The sequence below is a fragment of the Balaenoptera musculus genome, chromosome 8 (genome assembly GCF_009873245.2).
Source record: "Balaenoptera musculus isolate JJ_BM4_2016_0621 chromosome 8, mBalMus1.pri.v3, whole genome shotgun sequence".
Classification (NCBI taxonomy): domain Eukaryota; kingdom Metazoa; phylum Chordata; class Mammalia; order Artiodactyla; family Balaenopteridae; genus Balaenoptera; species Balaenoptera musculus.
The window spans coordinates 70,639,479-70,661,669 of NC_045792.1; the positions used below are offsets into that span (position 1 = coordinate 70,639,479).

Genomic DNA, 22,191 nt, shown 5'->3' on the forward strand with positions numbered 1-22,191 from the left:
ATAGGACCAGACTCATAACAGCATCCTGGGTCTCTGGTGTTAGGGGCTTCGGGAACCCAGGTTCCAGAGCCAGGGATCTCTGAGGAGCAAGGGACGTTGGAAGTTGCACAGACTGCCTCCTTGCTGCCCCAAGGGATTTAGGGCTGAGTGATCTGAATCCAGCCTCCCCTGGGGAGGTGCAGCCTAAGGCCAAGAAGGGCAAAGGCGGGGCCACCGTCAAGCGCCTAAATTATGGTAATGAGCTGGGCAGTCCTGTCACTCCAGCTCAGGGCGGAGCCAAGAGCCTGGGAGGCAGGGCGAAGGGAAGCCCAGGGCAAGAGAGCGAGAGGGACGGCGGCCTCCTACGAGTAGGTGTTACCCTGCCTTCGCGGGAGAGGCACTCGGGACCCCGGCTGTTCGCTCAGGCTTCCTAGTCCCCGCGTGCCCCTATGGGGGCCCCGGCGCCCGCGTTCTGCCTGCTAGTCGCTTGCGTCTGGCTGACCCGGGGTGAGCCGGCAGGGGAGTCCCTGCCGCTACAGTCTCTCGGTGAGACGGGTGTGGACTAGGGGACCCCAGGGGGCTGAGGGAACCTTTAGGGGGACGGGCCTGGGCAAGTTGGAGAGAGGCAGGAAAGAAAGAAGGTTTGAGGGAGGGCAGGGGGACAGCCAGGGAGTGGGTCGGGGGAGAGTGACCGCAGAAGGAAAGAAAGGTCAGCCACAACCAGGGGAATGGCTCTCAAGCTCGGCAGGGTGGAAGATACCCAAGTGGGGGGAACCAGAGAGAACTGGGGCACAGAGAGTGGGAAGGAGGAGGGAGACCCTTGCTGGAGAAGAGTCGCCAGGGAGGGGGAGAAAGGATTTGAGAAGGCTGCAGGGAGAGAGAATGGGGTGTGAGAGAGGCTTCCTAGCAGGTGGGGGGCAGGTGGTGGGAGGCATCGCTTGAGTAGAGAGTAATCCCCCTCCCCAGCCGCAGCACCCACACCCTGGGGCAATGCAGAGCTGCAGCTTGAGCCAGCCCAGGATCCCAGGTGAGTAGGCAAGAGCTTGTGGCTGCCCCACTCACTGGTTCCATCTTTATTCCTGGCGTGGGTGACCCCAGGGGTTAGCATAGAGGGTGGGATGGGCCTGGGGGTGGTGGGGAGGCATGGCCCACTCCTATCCCCTCACCCATGCCAGGCTTTTTTCTCATCTAGCCACAGCCATCAGGAGGCGATCCTTGCCATAGGGGATGCTACAACAGTGATGGGAGGCCAGGTAAGGGGAGGCCTGGGGAAGGGGGGCTTCACTGGGCAGGGGCTTATTGCTCTCTGGGTTTGAGGCTGGCAGGGAGCTCTGTAGGTTGCAGGAAGGGTGTCTTTGCAGTTATTCAGAGGGAACAAACAAGATTCCTAGAATGTGCCTGAAGTACGCAAATTTATAGGATACCTCTATTCCCACTTTCCTAATCTCTTGGAGCCCTGTAGCCAGTTTATTTATTTATTTATTTAAAAATTGTTTTTTAGGAGAGGAAGGCACAAAGGTGCTATCAGGAGACAGCTGAGCTCTTTCCTTCCCTTGGTGAAGTAGGAAGGTGAGGGTTTGGGGGAGTGGAGTCTCTTTTCCCTGCCTGGTCTAAACCCTGTCAGAGGCCCTTCTTCATCCCTGAGCAGTGCCCCAGCAGTGCTGCCTTGAGAGGAGAGACAAAAACCGGGCCACCTGGTGGGGTTTGCAAGGAAAGGTTGGTTGAGAAACAGATCCCTGACTACCATCCTCTGAGTCTTGACCATTCACTGTTGCCTACCCTCCCCAGCTCCTCCGTGCGTTAGGGAGAGGTGGTGCTTTGTTTTCTCTCTTTGCCAAACTTCTTCGGTCTCTGGATCAGGTGACTCAGTTTCTCTTTCTAATCCTGGCCTGCATTTGTCTCCTTTCTACAACCACGGACATGTTACAAATTCAGCCCACCCGAAGCCAGGTCCCCCAGAGAATCTCGAGCCTCAATTTCACGCACCCTGGCCCTGGGGATCAGCTGTGGGGAGCTCCTTGTGCCAGCAGGATGGGAGCATCATTTATAATAGAAAACAGTGTGTCCCAAATACCTGCCCTTTGGAAATAGATATGAAGACCCCAAGGTAGGAGGGGGCATACTTCTTTTCTTTTCTTTTTTTTTTTAAATTGAAGTATAGTTGATTTACAGTGTTGTGTTAATTTCTTCTGTACAGCAAAGAGACTCAGTTATGCATATATATACATTCTTTTTTATATTCTTTTCCATTATGGTTTATCTCAAGATATTGAATATAGTTCCCTGTCCTATACAGTAGGACCTTGTTCTCTATTCTGTATCTAATAGTTTGCATCTACTAAGGGCATGCTTATTTTCTGATGTCTGGATTATATGGGTTTTTTTTTTCTCTTTTGCCCATTTCCTCAGGCCCCAGGTTTTAGAATCACAGTCAGGTACAGTTTGAATTGAAAGATAATGTCGTCACTCTTTTTATTTATTTTTATTTTATTTAAAAAATTTTTTTATCATTCTTTTTATAGATGGGGAAATTGAGGTAGGTGAATGATTTGCCGGGGCCCTCAGGGCACAGCAGAGCAAGGTCTCCGGATGGAGCCAGCCTGTTCTCCCGTATCATGAATGCCCCTCCGGACCCCAGGAATCCCTGTATTTTAGTGGGGTAATGATCCTTCCCCAAGCATCTCATTCCCCTAGTGGGCTTCTTTCCTTGCTGGATTCCAGGGTAGGCCTTCCCTTCTTTTCCTTGGGGAAGCATCTAGACCAACCTACTGGCAACCCCAGTAGGTTTCTCACGTTACTCCTTAGAGCAAACAAGGGGTTAGAATGGCCCTCCTTTAAGGCTGCTGGAGTGGGGGGAGGGTGGGGAGGAAAGAGGCAAATAGTTAGAAAGTGAACCTGGGGATCCTTTGAGGGCTTCTGCCTGGAGTGCCGTCTTCAGTGAGGGAGGGGGGTCTCAGACCGGTAGACCACCACCCTTCATTTCAGGGCTACCTCACTCTATAGAGCTCAGCCATTCTCCGGAGAATTGATGGTGTAGACCAGGAGTCCATGAACTTGGATGGGGGAAAAATGCATTTGTTCCTCAATGGAACTGAAATTTAGCCTTCCCTTTAATTATTACTAGAGGCTACAGACCACAGAATAATAGCAGTGTCTGTGACTGTCACCAGTAGAAATCACAGATATTTTCCTATCACCTTGCAATCATTGTTGCTATCTCCAGATCTCATTTATGCTCACTGCCCCCAGATTCTGGCAGTGATACGGCCTGCTGCTTGGTCTTGTGATTTAACGTATTAATAAAGAAGCACAAATATTACTGTCGCCCAGTTATAAAATATTTGATAACTGCATTGCAATATGCTTGATTTCCTTTGTAATCTTATGTTTTATATTATGTATTTAGAAACATTTATTCCAAGAAGGGGCCCGTAAGCATCACTAGATTGACAGAGGGGTTCATTGCATAAAAATGATTAAGAACTCCTGATCTATACTGAAGATGAATCATTTGGACAGGATTTAAAATTCTTCTCCAGAAAATGGCCTCGACTTTTTGCAGCACAGGCTGTCTTACCCTCACAAGGCCTATCACAGGGGCCACATCTGGGGGAGAGGGGGGCGAGGAGGGGAGAGGCACAAGGACCAAGTTGAATTAAGCTCTTCGGGCCTGGGGGATGTTGGTGATGAGCCTTTCCCCGGCTGCTCTCTTCCATTGCCAGTGGTCTTTGAGGCCCCGTGAGACCGATTACTACCAGGGTGGGAAGCCTGACTCCTGGGGCTCAGCCTGGATCTACAGGGTAAGGAGAGCTGGGAGGACGCAGGAACCAGGGAGTGAGAACACTGATACCTGGTCGAGGAGGGCCAGTGACCTCCGAGGGGGTCAGCAGGACAGTGAAGGGGGAGGGGGTGGGTGCCTGCAGGAGGTGCAAAGAGCTGGGGTTGGGCTCCAGGGGTCAGGTGCTCTGCATACTTCTTGTGTTCCAAGTCCTTTGCTAGAGGCTGGGGATTCAGCCTGGGGACGCAGAGGTGCCAGTGAGGGAGAAAACATGTGAGACAAACACCCTCAGTGTGGTTTGTGCCTCGTTGGCCCTGTGAGAAAGAACACGCGCTCCCGTTCACCATCCCTGGGCCAGACCGGGCACCCGGTCCGGGAAGTTGTACAAATGCGGGGGCTGAGGTCCTGAGAGGGAGGAGCCTGCTGTGCCCAGGGTCCCAGTCCCAGGTGACGTCAGACACCTCGGGCTGGAGTCCTGAGAGGGCGACTAGCCGTGTGGTAACAGAACACACATGATGTTTGGGCAGTCCTGATTTCAGACGCTTTGTATTTCTAGAGACCGTGCATTGGGGTTTCTGGTCTGGAAAATAGGGTCTCACAGGGCTTTGCCTGTGTCCTCGGATGTGTGGTATCGGGGAGAGTCCTGGCTCAGAGCTGAGTTCTGAGGACAGCCGGTGGTGATGTGCGAGGCACTGTGTTTGCTGTTAGAATGGTCCAAAAGGTTGGGTGGGGGGTCAGGGGGATGTCCCCCTGCCCTGGGGTGAGGGGCTGCCTTTGTTTCTTAGCTCTGCCCCATGTGGTTTCTGTGGTGAGGAGGTGTCGTGTTTGTTCTCCAGACAAGGGGGTTTTGTTCCGGGCTGTGGAGGACACAGAGGTTTACTAGGGAGGGAAGGAGCTGGGGAGGCGGGGGCGGGGGGGACGACACCCTGGAGCCTGGAGGGCAGCGGGTGTGTTCAGGCTACAGGCCTCCCCAGCCTGCCACCACGACGCCACTTGGGAGGGTGTAAACCAGGCCTCACTCCTCCGGACCTAAGACAGGCCTGAAAATCCTGCCTTGCAGACCTCTCAGAGGGGGGTCTGGGGAAGTGGGGTGACTGAGGCACCAAGCGGCAAAGGGCCTGCCTCCCTCCAGCTGAGGGGCAGGAAGGGCTGTGACCGCCGGGAAGGCTGCGCTCCCTGAGGTCAGCCCTTGATTGCGTTCTCTTCCTTCTCCTGTCTTTAAAAGGAGGCTGAAGCCCTGGACTCCTTGGCCATGTCTTCCTGGGAAAGGCGACTCCATCGGGCCAAATGTGCACCATCTTGTAAGTGCCCCCTCCCTGTGGCCCGTGGGAGGCCCTGGCCTGCAGAAAGCCCTGTGAGCGCAGGCCCAGGCTTCTCTCGGGGCCTCCTGGGACCTATTTTCCCTGCATGGGGTCTCTTTCCACCGTCCCCAGCCCCAGCCTCCAGCTCCACTCTGCTTTCTCCTTCCTGGCTGAGGAAGTATCCTGTTCTGATGACCATGGCTCTGCGGCTGTCTGCCTCACACTATCTGACTCCAGAGAGACTGAGCTTCTTGTTTAGTGGTTGTTTTTCCCTCTGTACGTCACCCTGTGTCTGTAGCCTCTTTCTACTTTCTGTGGCCTCTCCCCTTGCCCTGTCCTATGTCCATGGCCTCTCCCTTCGCCTGTCCCGTGTCCACGGCCTCTCTCGTCATCTGGCCTCTGTCTGTGGCCCCTCTTCTCACATTATGGCTCCTTCCCTCACCACACTCTGCTCTGCTTTGTCCTGTCATCCTCTGTGGCCTTCCTTTCTACTATACTACAAATGTGAGGCCCCTCCCCTTCCCTTGGTTTATGCCCTGGACTCTTTCCCTGAGCTAATGGAACAGCGAGGAAGAGCAGTACATGAAGATCTCTGGGCAGTCTCCCTGCTCACCCCATATGCTCCATATTCGCAGTTCCGCCTGCCTTGCCTGGTGGCCAAGAACTTTTAGCTTAGGAAGCTGAAGGCCTAGGTGGGGCCGGCCTGGGAGCCACTTGGCACATACTGAAGGCAGGTACTCTGAGACCCCACCCCACAGCTGGCTAGGGATGGGGCGGGGCAGCCATCTGAGGTGCCCTACTCCTGCCCCCATTAAAGCTAGCTACTGAGGAAAGCTGGGGCTACCTGTGATGGGGATCTGAGTTCCATGTAGCTCTGGGAGGGCTGGGGCCTGGGGTCCCAGCCTGAGGGAGGTGCTGCCAATCTTGGCTTGACGGGGCGGTGCCTTCTGTCTCCCTTGCAGACTTGTTCTCCTGCTTCAACGGGGGTGAGTGTGTGCACCCGGCCTTCTGCGACTGCAGACGCTTCAATGCCACTGGGCCGCGCTGCCAGATGGGTGGGTCTGGGCTCCATCCCACCTCCGAGAGGGGCCATGGGTACAGGGAAATCTGCGGGCCTGAGACGTGGGGCTCTGGGCTAGAGGGGAGTGGGAGTGGCCCTGCCAGGGCTGGAACCCACCAGCCTCTGGCTCGGAGCCGACTGCTGCTGCGCAGACAGCTTCTTTTTTCTCTGGCTCAGTGTACAATGTCGGCCCCGAGCGGGACAGCATCTGCCGGGCGTGGGGACAGCATCACGTGGAGACATTTGATGGCCTCTACTACTACCTGTCTGGGAAGGGCAGCTACACCCTGGTGGGGCGCCATGAACCCGAGGGGCAGACCTTCTCCGTCCAGGTGAGGCGTTCCCTGCCCTGCCTCTCTAGGAAGGTTCCACTAGACCCTGAAGGCTGGGCTGGCTTGGGATCTACTTGTCATGGTTAGAGAGGCTGACACCTTCCTTTCCTCTCCCAGCTCCCGCCCAGGGTGTCTGCACCTGGAGGGAGCTGAGGGCTCCACGGTTCTCACTCACCCACCCATTCCTGGTTGCCCCTGGCCATTCATTCACTTAGTCTCTCACTCACCAAGTATTTATTAAGTGCGTAATTATACTCTTTTTCTGGCACAAGGCCTGGTGCTGGCTCTGTGAACAAAGACACAGATGTGGTCTCCGTCCTCATGGAGCTTATAGTCTAATGGGGAAAACAGACATCAAGTCAAATGAATCATTTCAAGTGCGACTGAGTGCAATAGAGAAGTTCCAAATGCTAGAAGAGCATGTGATGGAAACCTAACCTTGCTTACTGGGAAGGATGGTGATCAGGGAGGGCTTCCTGGAGGAAGTGATATTTAAGTTGGGATTTGAAGAATGAATTAGAGCTAGCCAAGTGAAGGGGTTGGTCGGGGCGTGGATGTGAGAACATTCTAGGCCAAGGGGACATTGGGTGCTACGGACCTTAGATAAGAAAGAGCATGGTGCCACAGAGGAAATGGTAGAGGTCCTGGATGACTCACTTTAGGGTGATCTCCTCTAAGAAGCCTTTCTGCATGCTCTGACCTCCTGAGTGGGCTCAGGGGCTCCTTTCTGTGGAACCAAAGTTCCGCATCATTACCCTATCATTGTGTTTCTCTTACAAAGATCTGTTTCTGGTCCTACTCTCCAGATGTAAGCTTTCTAGGCAAGGAATATGTCTTTTCAACTGCTGTTCCCAGTACCTGGATTAATGCTCAGTAAAAGTTTGTCTTGTATATGAACATGTGTGAGACTCACTGTCGGGCAGACCTGATTTTCTCGTTTACCCTGTGTGTCGAGTGGGCAGTCGCCTTCAGGCACAGCTCTCTACCTGGAGAAGAGTTTACTTGGGGAGCCAGCTCTGCTGGAGGGCACCTTGGCCAGTGCGGAGTTAAGGCCAAGGGGTTGGGAGATAGGGGAGATCCCGGTGCTCAGTGTCACCCCTCTGCCAGCTGGGTGTGCTCCTTCTGTCTCAGGCATAGACCTGCCAAGAGGCTGCCTGGGAGCTATGCCCTGGATGCACTGGGAACCCTGACCAACTCTCCCCGCTTTGCCTTGGGGTATCATGGGTATCACACATCATGACTGTGTCATTTCATGATGGATATATCACAATTACTTAGACCAATGGGATGCCACACATTCAAGGGTTATGAAATGAACTTAATGAGTCATAACCAGCATAAAAAGAAAAAAGAAAGAAAGAAAAAAGAGACTATAAATAGAAAATATTGTAGGGATGCATTACACATTAATAGTGGTAATATTATTTTGTAAAACTTTTGTTTTATTTATATGTGTATATATTTCTCACTATGGGTCATGGTCACAAAAGTTTGAAAAATATTTAGACTATGGAATGGCTTTCACAGGTCCCACTTTTAGTTGAAATGGCTCCAGGCTGCTTAACCACATTTAATGATAATCTAGTGAAAGTTTGTTTGTTTGTTTGTTTGTTTATTTATAGCTGCGTTGGGTCTTTGTTGCTGTGCGTGGGCTTTCTCTATTTGCAGCAAGCAGGGGGCTACTCTTTGTTGCGGTACGCAGTCTTCTCATTGCGGTGGCTTCTCTTGTTGCGGAGCACAGGCTCTAGGCGCTCGGGCTTCAGTAGTTGTGGCACGCGGTCTCAGTAGTTGTGGCTCGCGAGCTCTAGAGCGCAGGCTCAGTAGTTGTGGTGCATGGGCTTAGTGCTCCGTGGCATGTGGGATCTTCCCGGACCAGGGCTCGAACCCTTGTCCCCTGCATTGACAGGCGGATTCCGAACCACTGTGCCACCAGGGAAGCCCCTAGTGGAAGGTTTGCTCACTCATGGGACGGGTTTCCACATTTGGCAGATTGACATTTTCAGAGTTTTCCCTAAACTCTGGGAGCCCCACCCCTCCCCTCCTTGGGTCCTATGGCCTTGGATGTATAGGTTCTGTCTGAGCAGGGGCCAGAGGAGACATGTATGTGACAGGCAGCACAGGAGTGACATGTGTGCCTGTGTGTGCAGGGGAGGGCTAGACTGTATCTGCCAGGGTTGTGGTAGGAGTGTGTGTTTATTGTGTGTGCTTTGAGAGTGCCCTGTGATATACATATGAGATGTGTGTGTGTGTGGTTTGTATGAGTGTGAGATGGTGTGTGTAACTGGGCTTTCAATCCAATGGGATAACCTGGGATGGATAAACAGAAAAGTCTGGAAATAGGAAGACAGCACACTTGGATTAGAATCCTGGCTGTGTATGTCACTTCGCCTCTCTGGGCACCAGTTGCCTCCTCTCTGAAATGCAGGTGATGAGAGCTCTGACCTTCCTGTGGTATTGTGGGGACTGGGAGAGATCACAGAGGAAACGTGCTTGGCATGCAGCAGGCAGGCTGTTGGCATTAGTGGAAGCTCAACAGGGTGCCCCTGGGCCCACAACCGAAGCTCGGGACCAGGTGTGTGGCACGAACCTGCACACTGGCCTCCGAACTGCCCCTTCTTCCCCACCAGGTGCACAACGACCCGCAGTGTGGCTCTTCCCCCTACACCTGCTCCAGGTCTGTCAGCCTCTTCTTAGCGGGTGAGCAGGAGATCCGTCTGGCCAAGGAGGTCACCCATGGAGGCATAAGGTAACTGTAACATCTACTGCCCTGAGCTCCCCTACTCCCTGGTATGGGTGGTGGTGGATGGGTAAGCATCTTCCCTTCTCAAGCCTCAAGGAAATTGTTTTCAGGGGGCAAACAGCAGCACACCAGGGCAGAAGCATACTGGCAGGCCAGCTGGGTTGCTAGTCAGCTGGGTTTGCAGAAAGAGTCCCTCACAATGTTCTGGAACTGTCAGGATTTCTAGACAGTGGGTTTTCAGACAGTGGGTTTTCAGGCAAATAGCAGAGTTTCCCAGATAGCTGAGAATTTACCACTATAAGCATGCTTAATTTTTTTTTCTTTCACAAGTTGAAAGAAATCTTCCTGAATGTATCATACATAGTTGAAGCATCCTCAGAGCAGATTCTGAGCACACTTTCACCCTTTTCTGATGGCCTGGGCTCATTTTGAATGTCACTTACCTTGTTGGGATGTCAGGGTTGCCTGAGGGACCACTTGAGGGGTGAAGTCCCAGCTTCCTACACCAAAAGGCCCCAGACTGTGGTCCTTCCTGAAATCTTTCTTGCATTTCTTCTTCACTGGCCTTTCCTTCCCTTGTTGTCCACTGCCACTTCATGTTGTTGTCAGGGGGACCTTCCTGCACTGACCCTTCTCCCCTCTTTTATTTCCTGTTTCAGACCTGGAAACTGGGTAACCAAGCTTTCTGGGGCTGAGTGTAGAAGTGAAGGCCCAGGGGTTTCTCCTGTGAAAGAAGCATTGGTAGATGGATCTTTTGGTACCAGCTTTGGCTGGTTAGACACTTCATTTGTCTTCCTCCTAATTTTCAGCTGGGTGAAAGTTGCCAAATTCCAGATTGGCTAGGCGAGCCTGTGCCGGTAAAATGGGGAAGGTGTCAAGATTGCTGTAGTCCTGCATCTTTTCTTTCATTCCCTGTCTTCTCTCTTGGCTTTTTCTTTTTCTCTTCCTACTCCTTTCTTGCTCCCCACCAAAAATATAAGCAAAATAGATGTCTGTTTATACCATCTCTCCTGTCTAGGAGAAAGGAACTGGCAAATTCAGTCACTCTAAGATTTATCCCTGCCAGGGAAATTGCAATTTTATTTTTTATTTATTATTTTTTTTCGCTTTACTAACTGCACTTTGTTTACTGAAGCACTGTCAATAAAAGATACATCAGGGCTTCCCTGGTGGTGCAGTGGTTGAGAATCTGCCTGCTAATGCAGGAGACACGGGTTCGAGCCCTGGTCTGGGAAGATCCCACATGCCGCGGAGCAACTAGGCCCCTGAGCCACAACTACTGAGCCTGCGCGTCTGGAGCCTGTGCTCCACAACAAGAGAGGCCGCAATAGTGAGAGGCCTGCGCACCGCGATGAAGAGTGGCCCCCACTTGCCACAACTAGAGAAAGCCCTCGCACAGAAACGAAGACCCAACACAGCCAAAAATAAATAAATAAATAAATAAATAAATAAATAAATAAATAAAAATTAAAAAAAAAAAGATACATCAATAATTTTAGTATAAAAAGCCACCACTATTAGTGCTCAAAATCCCATGATTGCCCTCACTGTGATTCCAGATAGCAAGGGAAATTGCAATTTTATTTTATTAAAAAAAAAATATATATATTTATTTATTTTGGCTGCACTGGATCGTAGTTGCGGCACACAGGATCTTCGTTGTGGCATGTTTTAGTTGCAGCATGCAGGATCTTTAGTTGTGGCACGTGGGCTCTTAGTTGTGGCATGCAAACTCTTAGTTGCAGCATGCATGTGGGATCTCTAGTTCCCTGACCAGGGATCGAACCTGGGCCCTCTGCATTGGGAGCATGGAGTCTTACCCACTGGACCACCATGGAAGTCCCAGAAAATTGCATTTTTAAAAAGCAACTTAAAGCTCTGAAAACAAAAGAATCCCTGTCTAACTGTGGACTTCCAGGCACCCAAGAAGTCAGGGGCAGGGAAAATAAGGACCTCACACCCTGTGGTACCAGTGGCCGTGGGGTGAGGCAGATCCTGTGTACGTGGTGGGTCCTTCAGGTAGGGGATGGTGGGTCCTTTGGTGAAGGGACTGGGCTAGTGGAGGTGGTGTGGATGCCCTGAAGCTCTGGGCTGTGCCCTGCAGGGTCCAGCTGCCACATGTGATGGGGAGCATGCGCCTGCAGCGGCTTGCTGGCTACGTTCTCGTGCGGCATCAGTCGGCCTTCACGCTGGCCTGGGATGGCACCTCGGCTGTCTACATTAAAATGAGCCCTGAGTTCCTGGGCTGGACCCATGGGCTGTGTGGGAACAACAACGCCGACCCCCAGGACGACCTGGTGACCAGCTATGGTGAGGTGCAGGGCAGGTGGCTTCCAAGGGATTTTGGTGGGGATGGGGGATAGGTCAGGCTGGAAGGGGTGGAAAGGGACTTGAGACAGAACCCTGGGGTCATGGCACTAAAGACCCAGTGGGAGGCCAGGGGCCCCTTCCAAGTGTGTGGCCTCAGGCATCTTTTAACCTCTCTGGACCTCAGTTTCCTCATCTGTAAAACAGCCATGATGAGAATGTCTACTAGGGTTGTGTGAGATCTAATGGGCACTTTGCTAGGTGGCACTGACCCTGCAAGTGGGAGTGGGAGATGGAGGGGGCTGGGGTGGCAGCAGGGCACAGAGGGCTAGAGAGAGCCAGGAAGAGAAAGGCTCCAGCAGGAGTGGCACGAAGTTAAAGTGAAGGGTTCAGGCCACATCATGGTGACTGTGGCCAGAAGGGAAGTGACACCTTTGAGCAGCCACAACACACTGAACACTTTACCCACATGGTCTCATATAGTCCTTGCAATAAATTCACAAGGGGACTCTTTGCCCTGTTTCACATATGGGGAAACTCGGGCTCAGAGCGGTATGGGAGCTTGTTCAGGCTCACACATTCATTCTCTTTCGATTGCATGGTGTTACTTTCCTGAGTTTAGAGCAGCAGGGATCTACTCCAGGGAACTCACAGGGTCTTGAGCATTCTTGACTATTCTTACCACACGGATTTTTCAGGAGAACGGCTCTGTAGGGAAATGCAGGTTGGGATGGGAGCTCGAGGCTGGGTTCTACAACTCCTTGCCTTCCTCTTGGCATCTCTTCTGCTCCATCTGCCTGCCCTCGGGCTCCCCACCTGTGGTCATGCTAGTTCTCCCCTACAGGGAAGCTGACGGAAGATGTGGCTGAATTTGTGCACAGCTGGCAGGAGCAGGCCCCCAACCAGCCTCCAGGGCCCACGACCTCCTCCCTGCCTCGCCCTCCGTGCCTGCAGCAGAGCCTGGGAACCATGCAGGTCTGGATCCTGGGGAGAGCCCCCCACTCCAGCCTCTACCCCCACCCTAGTGTCTAGCTTAGGTTGGTTTCCTTCTACTTCTTGGGAAGCCATTGGCTGCAGGGGCCCAGGGTTGCTGGTGCCCATGCCCCTTCTGTCTGCTCTCTACCCGGCCTTTTCTCTCCCTCGGGCTCAAGTTGGGGTGCTGTATGGGACTGGCAAAGTCAGAGGGCTTTACCTGGCCCTGCCAGCCCCCAGCTCTGGCTCCTGGCCCTTGCCCCAGGGTGTGTATGACCGCTGTGAGGCACTGCTGCGGCCCCCCTTTGATGCCTGCCATGCCTATGTCAGCCCTCTGCCTTTCACGGCCAGCTGTACCAGCGATCTCTGCCAGTGAGTGGGGAGCCAGGGGGGCAGGCGGTATTGGGTTGAAGGGAAACCTCTCCCAGTCTGGGGTGGGAGTTCATCACGTGGGCCACTGAGCCTGATGATCCCAGGCCCTAACAGGTATGTCTCCCAAAGCTCTGAAATTCTTATCTGTGTAGGTGGGACAGACCTTCTCCATTCAGCTGAGGCCCAGAAATGGGGCCTGACCCCCTCAGGGTCACATAAGTCAGGGGCAATGTTGAGACTAGAGCCCAGGTTTCCTGCCTCCAGTCTAGGGGTCTGTATACCTGTCTGCCTTCTCTGGCTCCCTTTCCCAGCTGTGTGGCAAGGAAGGGTGCCCTGAGTCCTGGCAGTCTCTATCGGGTGCTGGCGGGCTGGCTACAGGGTGGATCTGATTCCAGTGGGACCCTCGGTTTCCCTGCACAGATCAGCGGGTGATGAAGCCACCTGGTGCCGGGCACTGGCAGAGTATGCCCGGGCATGTGCCCAGGCAGGTCAGCCCCTGCAGGGGTGGAGGAACCAGCTCCGGCCATGCAGTAGGTGCAGCCTGGTGGTGGGCAGGGAGGGATTCCAACAAGTTCTGTCCTGGGGCTGTGGGTGGCATTCCCAGGCCTCAGCTCAATGTCCTGTCCTGCTGAGAACCACAGTTATCAGAGCGTTAAGCCCTAAGGTTGCATCTGCATGTGATAGATGGGAAAACAGGCTCAGAGAGGGAGGGACTGGCCTGGGGCCACCAGGGTGGCTCTCAGCGTCTCCCAGGCTCTCACTAATTTCCTGGTCACCTGGTGCTCCCACTGGGACTAAGGGAATCAGGAAAATCAAAGCCCTCCCACCCCCGACCCCAGGGCTTGGGGTGGGGCCTGGGTCGGTCCTGGCAGAGCTGGGGCCAGAAGGGAGCTGTCAGGCCATACTGCTCCCTTCCTTCCAAGCGGTGCGCTGCAAGGAGAAGGCCTTTATCTACAACGAGTGCATCGCCTGCTGCCCCGCCTCCTGCCAGCCCCGGGCATCCTGTGTGGACAGCGAGATAACCTGTGTGGACGGCTGCTACTGCCCCGACGGTATGCGAGGGGTGGTGTGGGTGCCTGGCAGCCTCTTCCTGGCCCGACACAGATGGGCATGGAGCAAGGGCTCAGAGGATGCTTGTTTGCAGAATGAATGAAGGAACAAACAATAAGTGAATAAATGAATGAATGGATGGCTTAAGGGAGGTGAGAGTAGGGGCAGAACTGTAGCTCTCGAGAGGTTCATCAGGGTATTTAATTTCATTGGGACTGAGCTTTTTAAGGTGTGTAGGTGAGGACAAGTCATTCAGTCATTCATTTATTCATTTATCACACATGCATTTGCTTAAACACTCATCCACATACTGTTTTCATGGTGTATACATTTGCAGCACATCTATAGTGTGCCGCTCACATGGCTAGGCTGGGGGTTAGGATAAAAAATATAAAGATACAGTCATTGACTTTAGGGATCAAAATCAGGTTGCTGTGATAAGACACTTACACACATGACTCTAGTCTGGGGCATAATCTGGTGAGGACCAGCTCAGCGGTTCAGACAAGAAGAGATATAGGGATTCATTTCAACAAGAGAGACTGTCAGGGAAGGCTTCCTGGAGGAGGTGGCACCTAAGCTGGTTCTACATGCAGTGACAGGCTTTCGAGAGGTGGGGAGGAGAAGCTAGTCAGTATGCATTTTGTTTGGGGTGGGTTGTTCTCTGAGAAAGGTCTGAAAGTGGGATTATTTGCTCAGAGGGGATTAAGCATTTATACAGGAGAAAGTTTGAAAGTGAGCTGGATGGTGAAAGAGTGTGGATGAGGTGCTGCTTTTCACAGGCCCTGGAGAGCCATGAAAGGTTTGTGAACAAGAATGGAGGTAAGTTAAGTGGGCCTTTGCTATCACCCTAGGGCTGATCTTCGAGGATGGGGGCTGCGTGGCACCAGCTGAGTGTCCCTGTGAGTTCCACGGGACCCTGTACCCGACTGGTTCTGTGGTGAAAGAAGACTGCAACTCCTGGTCCGTGTCCACTGCTGGGGAGAGGGGAAGGGGGAGGCGGTGACTTCTGGGGCTTTCCCTCAGGGCTGCCCCTCCAGGATCTGGGAGCCTGACCACATGGGAGTGCTCACTCAGCATCTCTGAGTCAGGTGATCTCATTATATCCACTCTGTGGGTGGAATCTCCACCACCCATTTTAGAGCTGGGAAGACTCAGGGTGGGGCAGGAGCTCTGCGGACCCTGCAACCCTCCGACGTCTATCCTAGTCCTGGAGGGGTGAGCCCCTGCCCCCCTGGTCTCTGTGTTTCAGCACATGCACTGCGGGCAAGTGGCTGTGCAGCACATCTGTCTGCCCAGGTATGCCTGGCCCCACCTTGGACCTTACCCCCCTACCAGTCCCACAGCTTTTAGGGCAGGGAAGCTCTGGGGGCCAGGCCTGCTGCTGGCATGGGGCGGTCACTCAGTTCCATTGGCTCAGCACGCCCCTCTTCATTTCCTCAGAGCTGCTTTGCCTGATTAAGGGGTTTTGCTCCACCCCTGTTAGGGAGGGTTTTTCATGGGCTCCTTCCTGGGCGTGGGGGGCCTGGACCGAGTCTGGTCTCCGTGCTCGGGGCCTGGTCTCCTGTCAGAGGGAGATGCTCGGGCCAGGGCTGCATCTCCCTTCAGACAGGCCTGCGGGGGCAGGGCTGCATCTCCCCAGTGAGCTGGGCTCTCAAAGGGAGGGCCAGGGCTCCAGACACTGCCCTGATACCTGCGGACAGGGTGCCGTCTTCTCTTCCTGCTCAGAGCTGCGGGGAAAGGCACTCCCTGTGGGGCAGCTCCCCTGGGCGAGCTGCCTTTCTCTGCCCCTCAGCCGAGTGTTCAGTGACTGGCGGCATCCACTTCACGACCTTTGATGGCCGCCGTTACACGTTCCCTGCCACGTGTCACTACGTCCTCGCCAAGAGCCGCTCCTCGGGCACCTTCACAGTGACACTGCAGAATGCCCCATGTGGCCTGGTAAGGGCTGGGGCCCCAGACCTGATCCAGCCAGCCACCCCTGGCTGCTGCCCCCTAGAGAGGCTGGGGATTTAGGGCAGGGCCTCAGGTCCTTCCACAGCCCACTCATCCTGCTGTCCATTCTTTCTGGGCAGAGCCAGGGGGCAGCAGACTGGGTTCTGGTTCCAGAACATCTGCTAGCTGAGAGTCACTTCCCTGTCCTGGGCCTCATTGTTTTTTATTTTTTTAATTTTATTGCAATATAGTTGATTTACAATGTTGTGTCATTTTCAGGTGTACAGCATAGTGATTCAGGTATACATATACATATATTCATTCTTTTTTTTTTTTTTTTTTATAAATTTTATTTATTTATTTATTTTTGGCTGTGTTGGGTCTTCGTTTCTGTGCGAGGGCTTTCTCCAGTTGCGGCAAGCGGGGGCCACTCTTCATTGCGGTGCACGGGCCTCTCACTATCGCGGCCTCTCTTGTTGTGGAGCACAGGCTCCAGACGCGCAGGCTCAGTAGTTGTGGCTCACGGGCCTAGTTGCTCCGCGGCATGTGGGATCCTCCCAGACCAGGGCACGAACCCGTGTCCCCTGCATTAGCAGGCAGATTCTCAACCACTGCGCCACCAGGGAAGCCCTATATTCATTCTTTTTCAGATTCTTTTCCCGTATAGGTTATTACAGAATATTGAGTAGAGTTCCCTGTGCTGTACAGTAGGTACTTGTTGGTTATCTATTTTATATATAATAGTGTGTGTATGTTAATCCCAAGCTCATAATTTATCCCTCCCTGCCCCCCGCCACATTTCCCCTTTGGTAACCATAAGTTTTCAAAATCTGTGAGTCTGTTTCTGTTTTGTAAATAAGTTCATTTATATCACTTAAAAAAAATTAGATTCTACATATGAGTGATAACATATGATATTTGTCTTTCTCTGTCTGACTTACTTCACTTAGTATGATAATCTCTAGGTCCATCCGATGTTGCTGCAAACGGCATTATTTCATTCTTTTTTATGGCTGAGTAATATTCCATTGTATATACGTACCACATCTTCTTTATCCATTCCTCTGTCGATGGACATTTAGGTTGCTTCCATGTCTTGGCTGTTGTGAATAGTGCTGCAATGAACATTGGGGTGCATGTATCTTTTTGAATTATGGTTTTCTCCAGGGATATGCCCAGGAGTAGGATTCCTGGATCATATGGTAGTTCTATTTTTAGTTTTTTTAAGGAACCTCCATACTGTTCTCCATAGTGGTTGTACCAATTTACATTCCCACCAACAGTGTAGGAGGGTTCCCTTTTCTCCACACCCACTCCAGCATTTACTGTTTGTGGACTTTTTGATGATGGCCATTTTGACTGGTGTGAGGTGATACCTCATTGTAGTTTTGATTTGCATTTGTCTGATAATTAGTGATATTGAGCACCTTTTCATGTGTTTTGTCGTCCATCTGTATGTCTTCTTTGGAGAAATGTCTATTTAGATCTTCTGCCCATTTTTTGATTGGGTTTTTTTTTTGACAGAGAGCTGCGTGAGCTATTTATATATTTTGGAGATTAATCCCTTGTCAGTTGCTTCATTTGCAAATATTTTCTCCCATTCTGTGGGTTGTCTTTTCATTTTGTTTATGGTTTCCTTTGCTGTGCAAAAGCTTTTAAGTTTAATTAGGTCCCATTTGTTTAGTTTTGTTTTTATTTTCATTAGAAGGTGGATCAAAAAATATATTGCTGCAATTTATGTCAAAGAGTGTTCTGCCTATGTTTTCCTCTAAGAGTTTTATAGTGTCCAGCCTTACATTTAGGTCTTTGATCCATTTTGAGTTTATTTTTGTATACGGTGTTAGAGAATGTTCTAACTTCATTCTTTTACATGCAGCTATCCAGTTTTCCCAGTACCACTTGTTGAAAAGACTGTCATTTCTCCATTGTATATTCTTGCTTCCTTTGTCATAGATTAATTGACCATAGGTACATAGGTTTATTTCTGGGCTTTCTATCCTGTTCCATTGATCTATATGTCTGTTTTTGCACCAGTACCATACCATTTTGATTACTGGAGCTTTGTAGTATAGTCTGAAGGCAGGGAGCCTGATTCCTCCAGCTCTGTTTTTCTTTTTTTTAATTAATTAATTAATTAATTTTTGGCTGTATTGGGTCTTCATTGCTGCACACGGGCTTTCTCTAGTTGTGGCAAGTGGGGGCTACTCTTTGTTGCGGTGTGTGGGCTTCTCATTGTGGTGGCTTCTCTTGTTGTGAAGCATGGGCTCTGGGCACGCGGGCTTCAGTAGTTGTGGCACACAGGGTCAGTAGTTGTGGCGCATGGGCTTAGTTGCTCCGCGGCATGTGGGATCTTCCTGGAGCAGGGCTCGAAACCGTGTTCCCTGCATTGGCAGGAGGATTCTTAACCACTGCGCCACCAGGGAAATCCCTAGCTCTGTTTTTCTTTCTCAGGATTGCTTTGGCTATTTGGGTTCTTTTGCATTTTCATACGAATTTAAAATTTTTTGTTCTAGTTCTGTGAAAAATGCCATTGGTAATTTGATAGGGATTGCATTGAATCTGTAGATTGCCTTGGGTAGTATAGTCATTTTGACAGTATTGATTCTTCCAATCCAAGAACATGGTATATCTTTCCATCTGTTTGCGTCATCTTTGATTTGTTTCATCAGCATCTTATAACTTTTAGAATACAGGTCTTTTGCCTCCTTGGTTTATTCCTAGGTATTTTATTCTTTTTGATGTGATGGTAAAAAAAAAAATCTCTATAATTGGTCTAATTCAACTTAATCTCTGCTTCCTTGGATTGTACCTTCAACATCTCTGTATTCGTTTATTCATTCGTTCATTCAGTATATACTGAACATCTGTTTCTTCCAGAAGCTATGTTAAGTCTTTGGGGCTGGGATGAATTAGACCTGGCTCTGCCCTCCTGGACCTTACAGTTTGGTGGGTGAGGCAGACAAGAGACCCCCATAACCTACTATGTTACAGGAGCTGTGACAACATGGACAGTACAGAGTAGATCTCCATGGAGGAACTTTTCCCTGTTATTGTTTCACCCAGATGTCGGGTGGGAGGAGGAGGTGGATCAGGAAAGGCTTCCTAGAGGAGGTGAGCCCTGAGCTGTGTCAACCACTTGTGAACATAACTGAGAAAAAGGCCAACTTGCAGGTCTGGTGTAGATGTGAGCTTGTTTGTCTCTCAGTAGTGACTGCACTGTCCCTGAGCTGACCGTGCTAGCCAACCTCACCAGTCCTGGTCTGGGTGGCACTCAGGCTCCTCCTGGCATAGAGGAGCAGGGACTCACACCCATAGCCAGGGGAGCCACCCCCAGTCCCTCCTCCCTGCTGGCTTCTGCAGCCCCAGCACTGAGGGCCCTGAGTGTGAGCAGACATCAGCTGGACATGCCCCTCACTGGCCCTGGGGACCCATGCTGGGCTGTGGACTAGGTGGACGGCTGGGCTTTCTCCCTCTTTAGGCCTCAGTGACCCCCACCCCTTTCTCTGCCAGAGAATGGCCTGGCCCTGACCTTGGCTGCTATCTGAGTCAAGACAATACTTGTCCTCAAAAGTTGGGTCACACTCATCACATCCTGAGGGTGGCAAAAGGCAAGGCAGACAGACACAGCCCAGCTGGGCTCCTTCCCACTTACGGAGGTCTGGCGTCTTAGAATACCTGAGGGCTGTGGGACCTCGGGGGGGTCCCTTACTCAGCCCTCTCTCTAACGTGTCCCTGACTGGCTGGCCAGCCTCAGCCTGAGGTAACCTGCTTCAGTGCTAGATGGCGCCTCTTGATAGCACGTTCTTTTTACCATGAGCCGGGTCTCCTCCTTGTGACTTCATCCATGCTGATGAACTGGTGGAGGGCCAGCTTTGGGCCAGTCCTGTGCTGGGCACGGTGAGGGTTATACAGATGAATCTGACCTGGTCTTACCCGCCAGGAGCTCACAGCCTGATGTGGGAGGTCAGTCACGTCCTCAGGTTGGTTGCTTCAGTATGAGATACAACACGATCAGTGCTGTAAGAGGGGAGTTCTGTGAAGGAAGAAATACCCCTATGGGGTAGAAGAAAGAAAGAGGGAAAGCCTCATGGCAGAGGTGGCATTTGAGCTGAGTGACCTAAAAAGTGGGCCTGGAAAGAGAAACAGAAATAAAATATGTATATTTGAGGATGGGGAGGAAGGGGGGCAATCCAGGAGGATTAGAGCACATGAGAAAGGCAGTGAGGAGGTTGGAATGTTCTAGAATGCATTAACACAGAAGCAGAAGGACTTGGTAACTGGCTGACTGTGGCTGGTAAAGTTAGGGGGGATGTGGGAGAGAAGCAGGAAAAGTCAAAGAGGAAGATGTGACTTCAGTCTGGGTGAACAGAATGGGGTGGGGTGAGGACAGTAACAGAGAGGGTGATGAAAAATACTTGCACAGTGCTAGGAACTTCAATCACTTTTGCATACAGCATCTAGTTTAAGGCTCAAAATACCCCCACGTGGTAGTTATTATTATTCTCCCTATTTTAAATGAGACAAGCTTACAGAGGCTTGGGGCATTTCTGACAACCCACAGCCATCAGGAGGAAGAGCTGAGCCCGATCCAAGGTTGGATGTTGTCCAGAAAGCCTGTCACAACCTATTATTAACATCTTACGTTAATTACAAATAATGAGCCAGTATGGATACATCAGTAACTAAAGCCATACCTTATTCAGATTTCCTTAGTTTTTTACCTAATGTCATTTTTCTTTTCTAGAATACTACCTTACATTTAGTCATCACATCTCCTTAGGCTCTTCTTGGCTGTTATAGTTTCTCAGACTTCATTTTTGATGACCTTGAAAGTTTTGAGGAATACTGGGCACTTACTTTGTAGAATGCCCCTCTTTTGGAATTTGTATGATGTTTTTCTCATGGTTAGAGTGGGGTTGTGGGTTTTGGGGATGAAGATCGGAGATAAGGTGTCATTTTCATCACATCTTACCAAGGGTACACACTATCAACATGGTTTATTATTGTTGATATTGACCTTGATCATCTAGCTGAGGTAGTGTTTGCCACCGAGAAGTGATTCTTTTTTCCCCCTTTCCATACTTTCCTTCTCTTTGGAAGAAAAGTCATTATGTTCAGCCCACACTTGAAGAATGGGGAGTTATGCTCCCCTCCTTGAAGGCACAGAATTTATGCAAGTTTTTCTGCAGATTCGTTTTTTTCTCCCTGATACATTTATTCAGTCATTTATATCGGCATGCACTCACGGATATTTATTTTATAATTTGGTTTATAATCCAATACTTTTTTATTTTGTTACTCAGATTGTTCAGCTTTGGCCATTGGGCAGTCTTTCATGTGGCTCCTGTGTCCCTTTGACACACCTCCATCACTCTGTGTGTGTGTGTACGTACTTCTTTACCTTTCGGCCCTACAATGTGTACCAGGCTCATCTCGTATATTTCCTGTCCCAGTCCTAGAATCAGCCATTTCTGCAAAAATATTACCAGGCTTTCTTGGTTCCTTTTATTAGAGAATGGTGTCAGAAACCAAGACCTGGGCACTAGGTATGCTCATTGCTACTGGGGTATCATTTCTTTTAGGCCATTTCGGCTGACAGAGAAAGGAAGTATATGAATAACCCATGCATATCCTTGTCTAACCAACATATATACACATATCGATAAATATTTCTATAAATAACCATTTGTTATGTGCTAATCAGGAGTTCATACTCATGTTCCGACTCTAAGGTACTACCATATGGATCATTGTAGCCTCCTCCCCTTGCTTATCTCTAAACACCCACTCCAACAGTAAGAAACCTGGCTTCCATTATTCACCTGTTCATTTACCTAACTGTTCAATTCCAGTCTACATGTAGAAGAGTATCAGAATTATTATCCTGTATCTCCATGGGAAATAACTTTATCAAGTAGAGTGCAGTGCTTAGGCACAATTCCTTATGCTCTTAGTCTTACAGACTCCATTTATTTCCAAAGTAACTTAGGTCAACAGCTTTCCCCAAAACCCCTTTAGTGAGGTTGTTTCATGTATTTGTAATATATTAGATTCTTTTATCACAGTCTGCATTCCATTCTGGGATCCCCTGACCTCCTCCATGATTTTTTTAAATTGCACACATTAACATTCACTCTTTATGCTGTAAAGTTCTGTGGCTTTGACAAATGCAATCCCAAAGTATTTCATGCACTGTTTTCTTATATGTATCCAATAGGGAGGACCAACCACATGTTGTATCTCTATTTTGCAGAGGAGAGAACAGAGGTTTGTAGAAGTTAAGTGCGTTCTTTAGGGTCTTATGGCTTTCAGTGACATCAGGATTTGAACCTAAGACTGACTAAAGGTGCAGGCTTTCTTCCTGC

At 50.6% G+C, this 22,191-nt stretch overlaps 1 protein-coding gene across 1 annotated transcript in view; it reads left to right on the forward strand.

Moving 5' to 3' along the window:
* Nucleotides 1–428: 428 nt before the first annotated feature.
* Nucleotides 429–22,191, forward strand: part of OTOG (otogelin) — an 86,017-nt gene continuing 64,254 nt past the window's right edge. Inside the window, exons 1-15 of the mRNA XM_036861663.1 lie at nucleotides 429–525; nucleotides 946–1,006; nucleotides 1,172–1,232; nucleotides 4,983–5,058; nucleotides 6,021–6,113; nucleotides 6,296–6,450; nucleotides 9,078–9,196; nucleotides 11,295–11,500; nucleotides 12,342–12,472; nucleotides 12,735–12,841; nucleotides 13,262–13,371; nucleotides 13,765–13,893; nucleotides 14,746–14,854; nucleotides 15,144–15,190; nucleotides 15,687–15,832. Of these exons, the coding sequence (XP_036717558.1) occupies nucleotides 429–525; nucleotides 946–1,006; nucleotides 1,172–1,232; nucleotides 4,983–5,058; nucleotides 6,021–6,113; nucleotides 6,296–6,450; nucleotides 9,078–9,196; nucleotides 11,295–11,500; nucleotides 12,342–12,472; nucleotides 12,735–12,841; nucleotides 13,262–13,371; nucleotides 13,765–13,893; nucleotides 14,746–14,854; nucleotides 15,144–15,190; nucleotides 15,687–15,832 (1,647 nt within the window). The remainder of the gene's footprint in view (nucleotides 526–945; nucleotides 1,007–1,171; nucleotides 1,233–4,982; nucleotides 5,059–6,020; nucleotides 6,114–6,295; nucleotides 6,451–9,077; nucleotides 9,197–11,294; nucleotides 11,501–12,341; nucleotides 12,473–12,734; nucleotides 12,842–13,261; nucleotides 13,372–13,764; nucleotides 13,894–14,745; nucleotides 14,855–15,143; nucleotides 15,191–15,686; nucleotides 15,833–22,191) is intronic.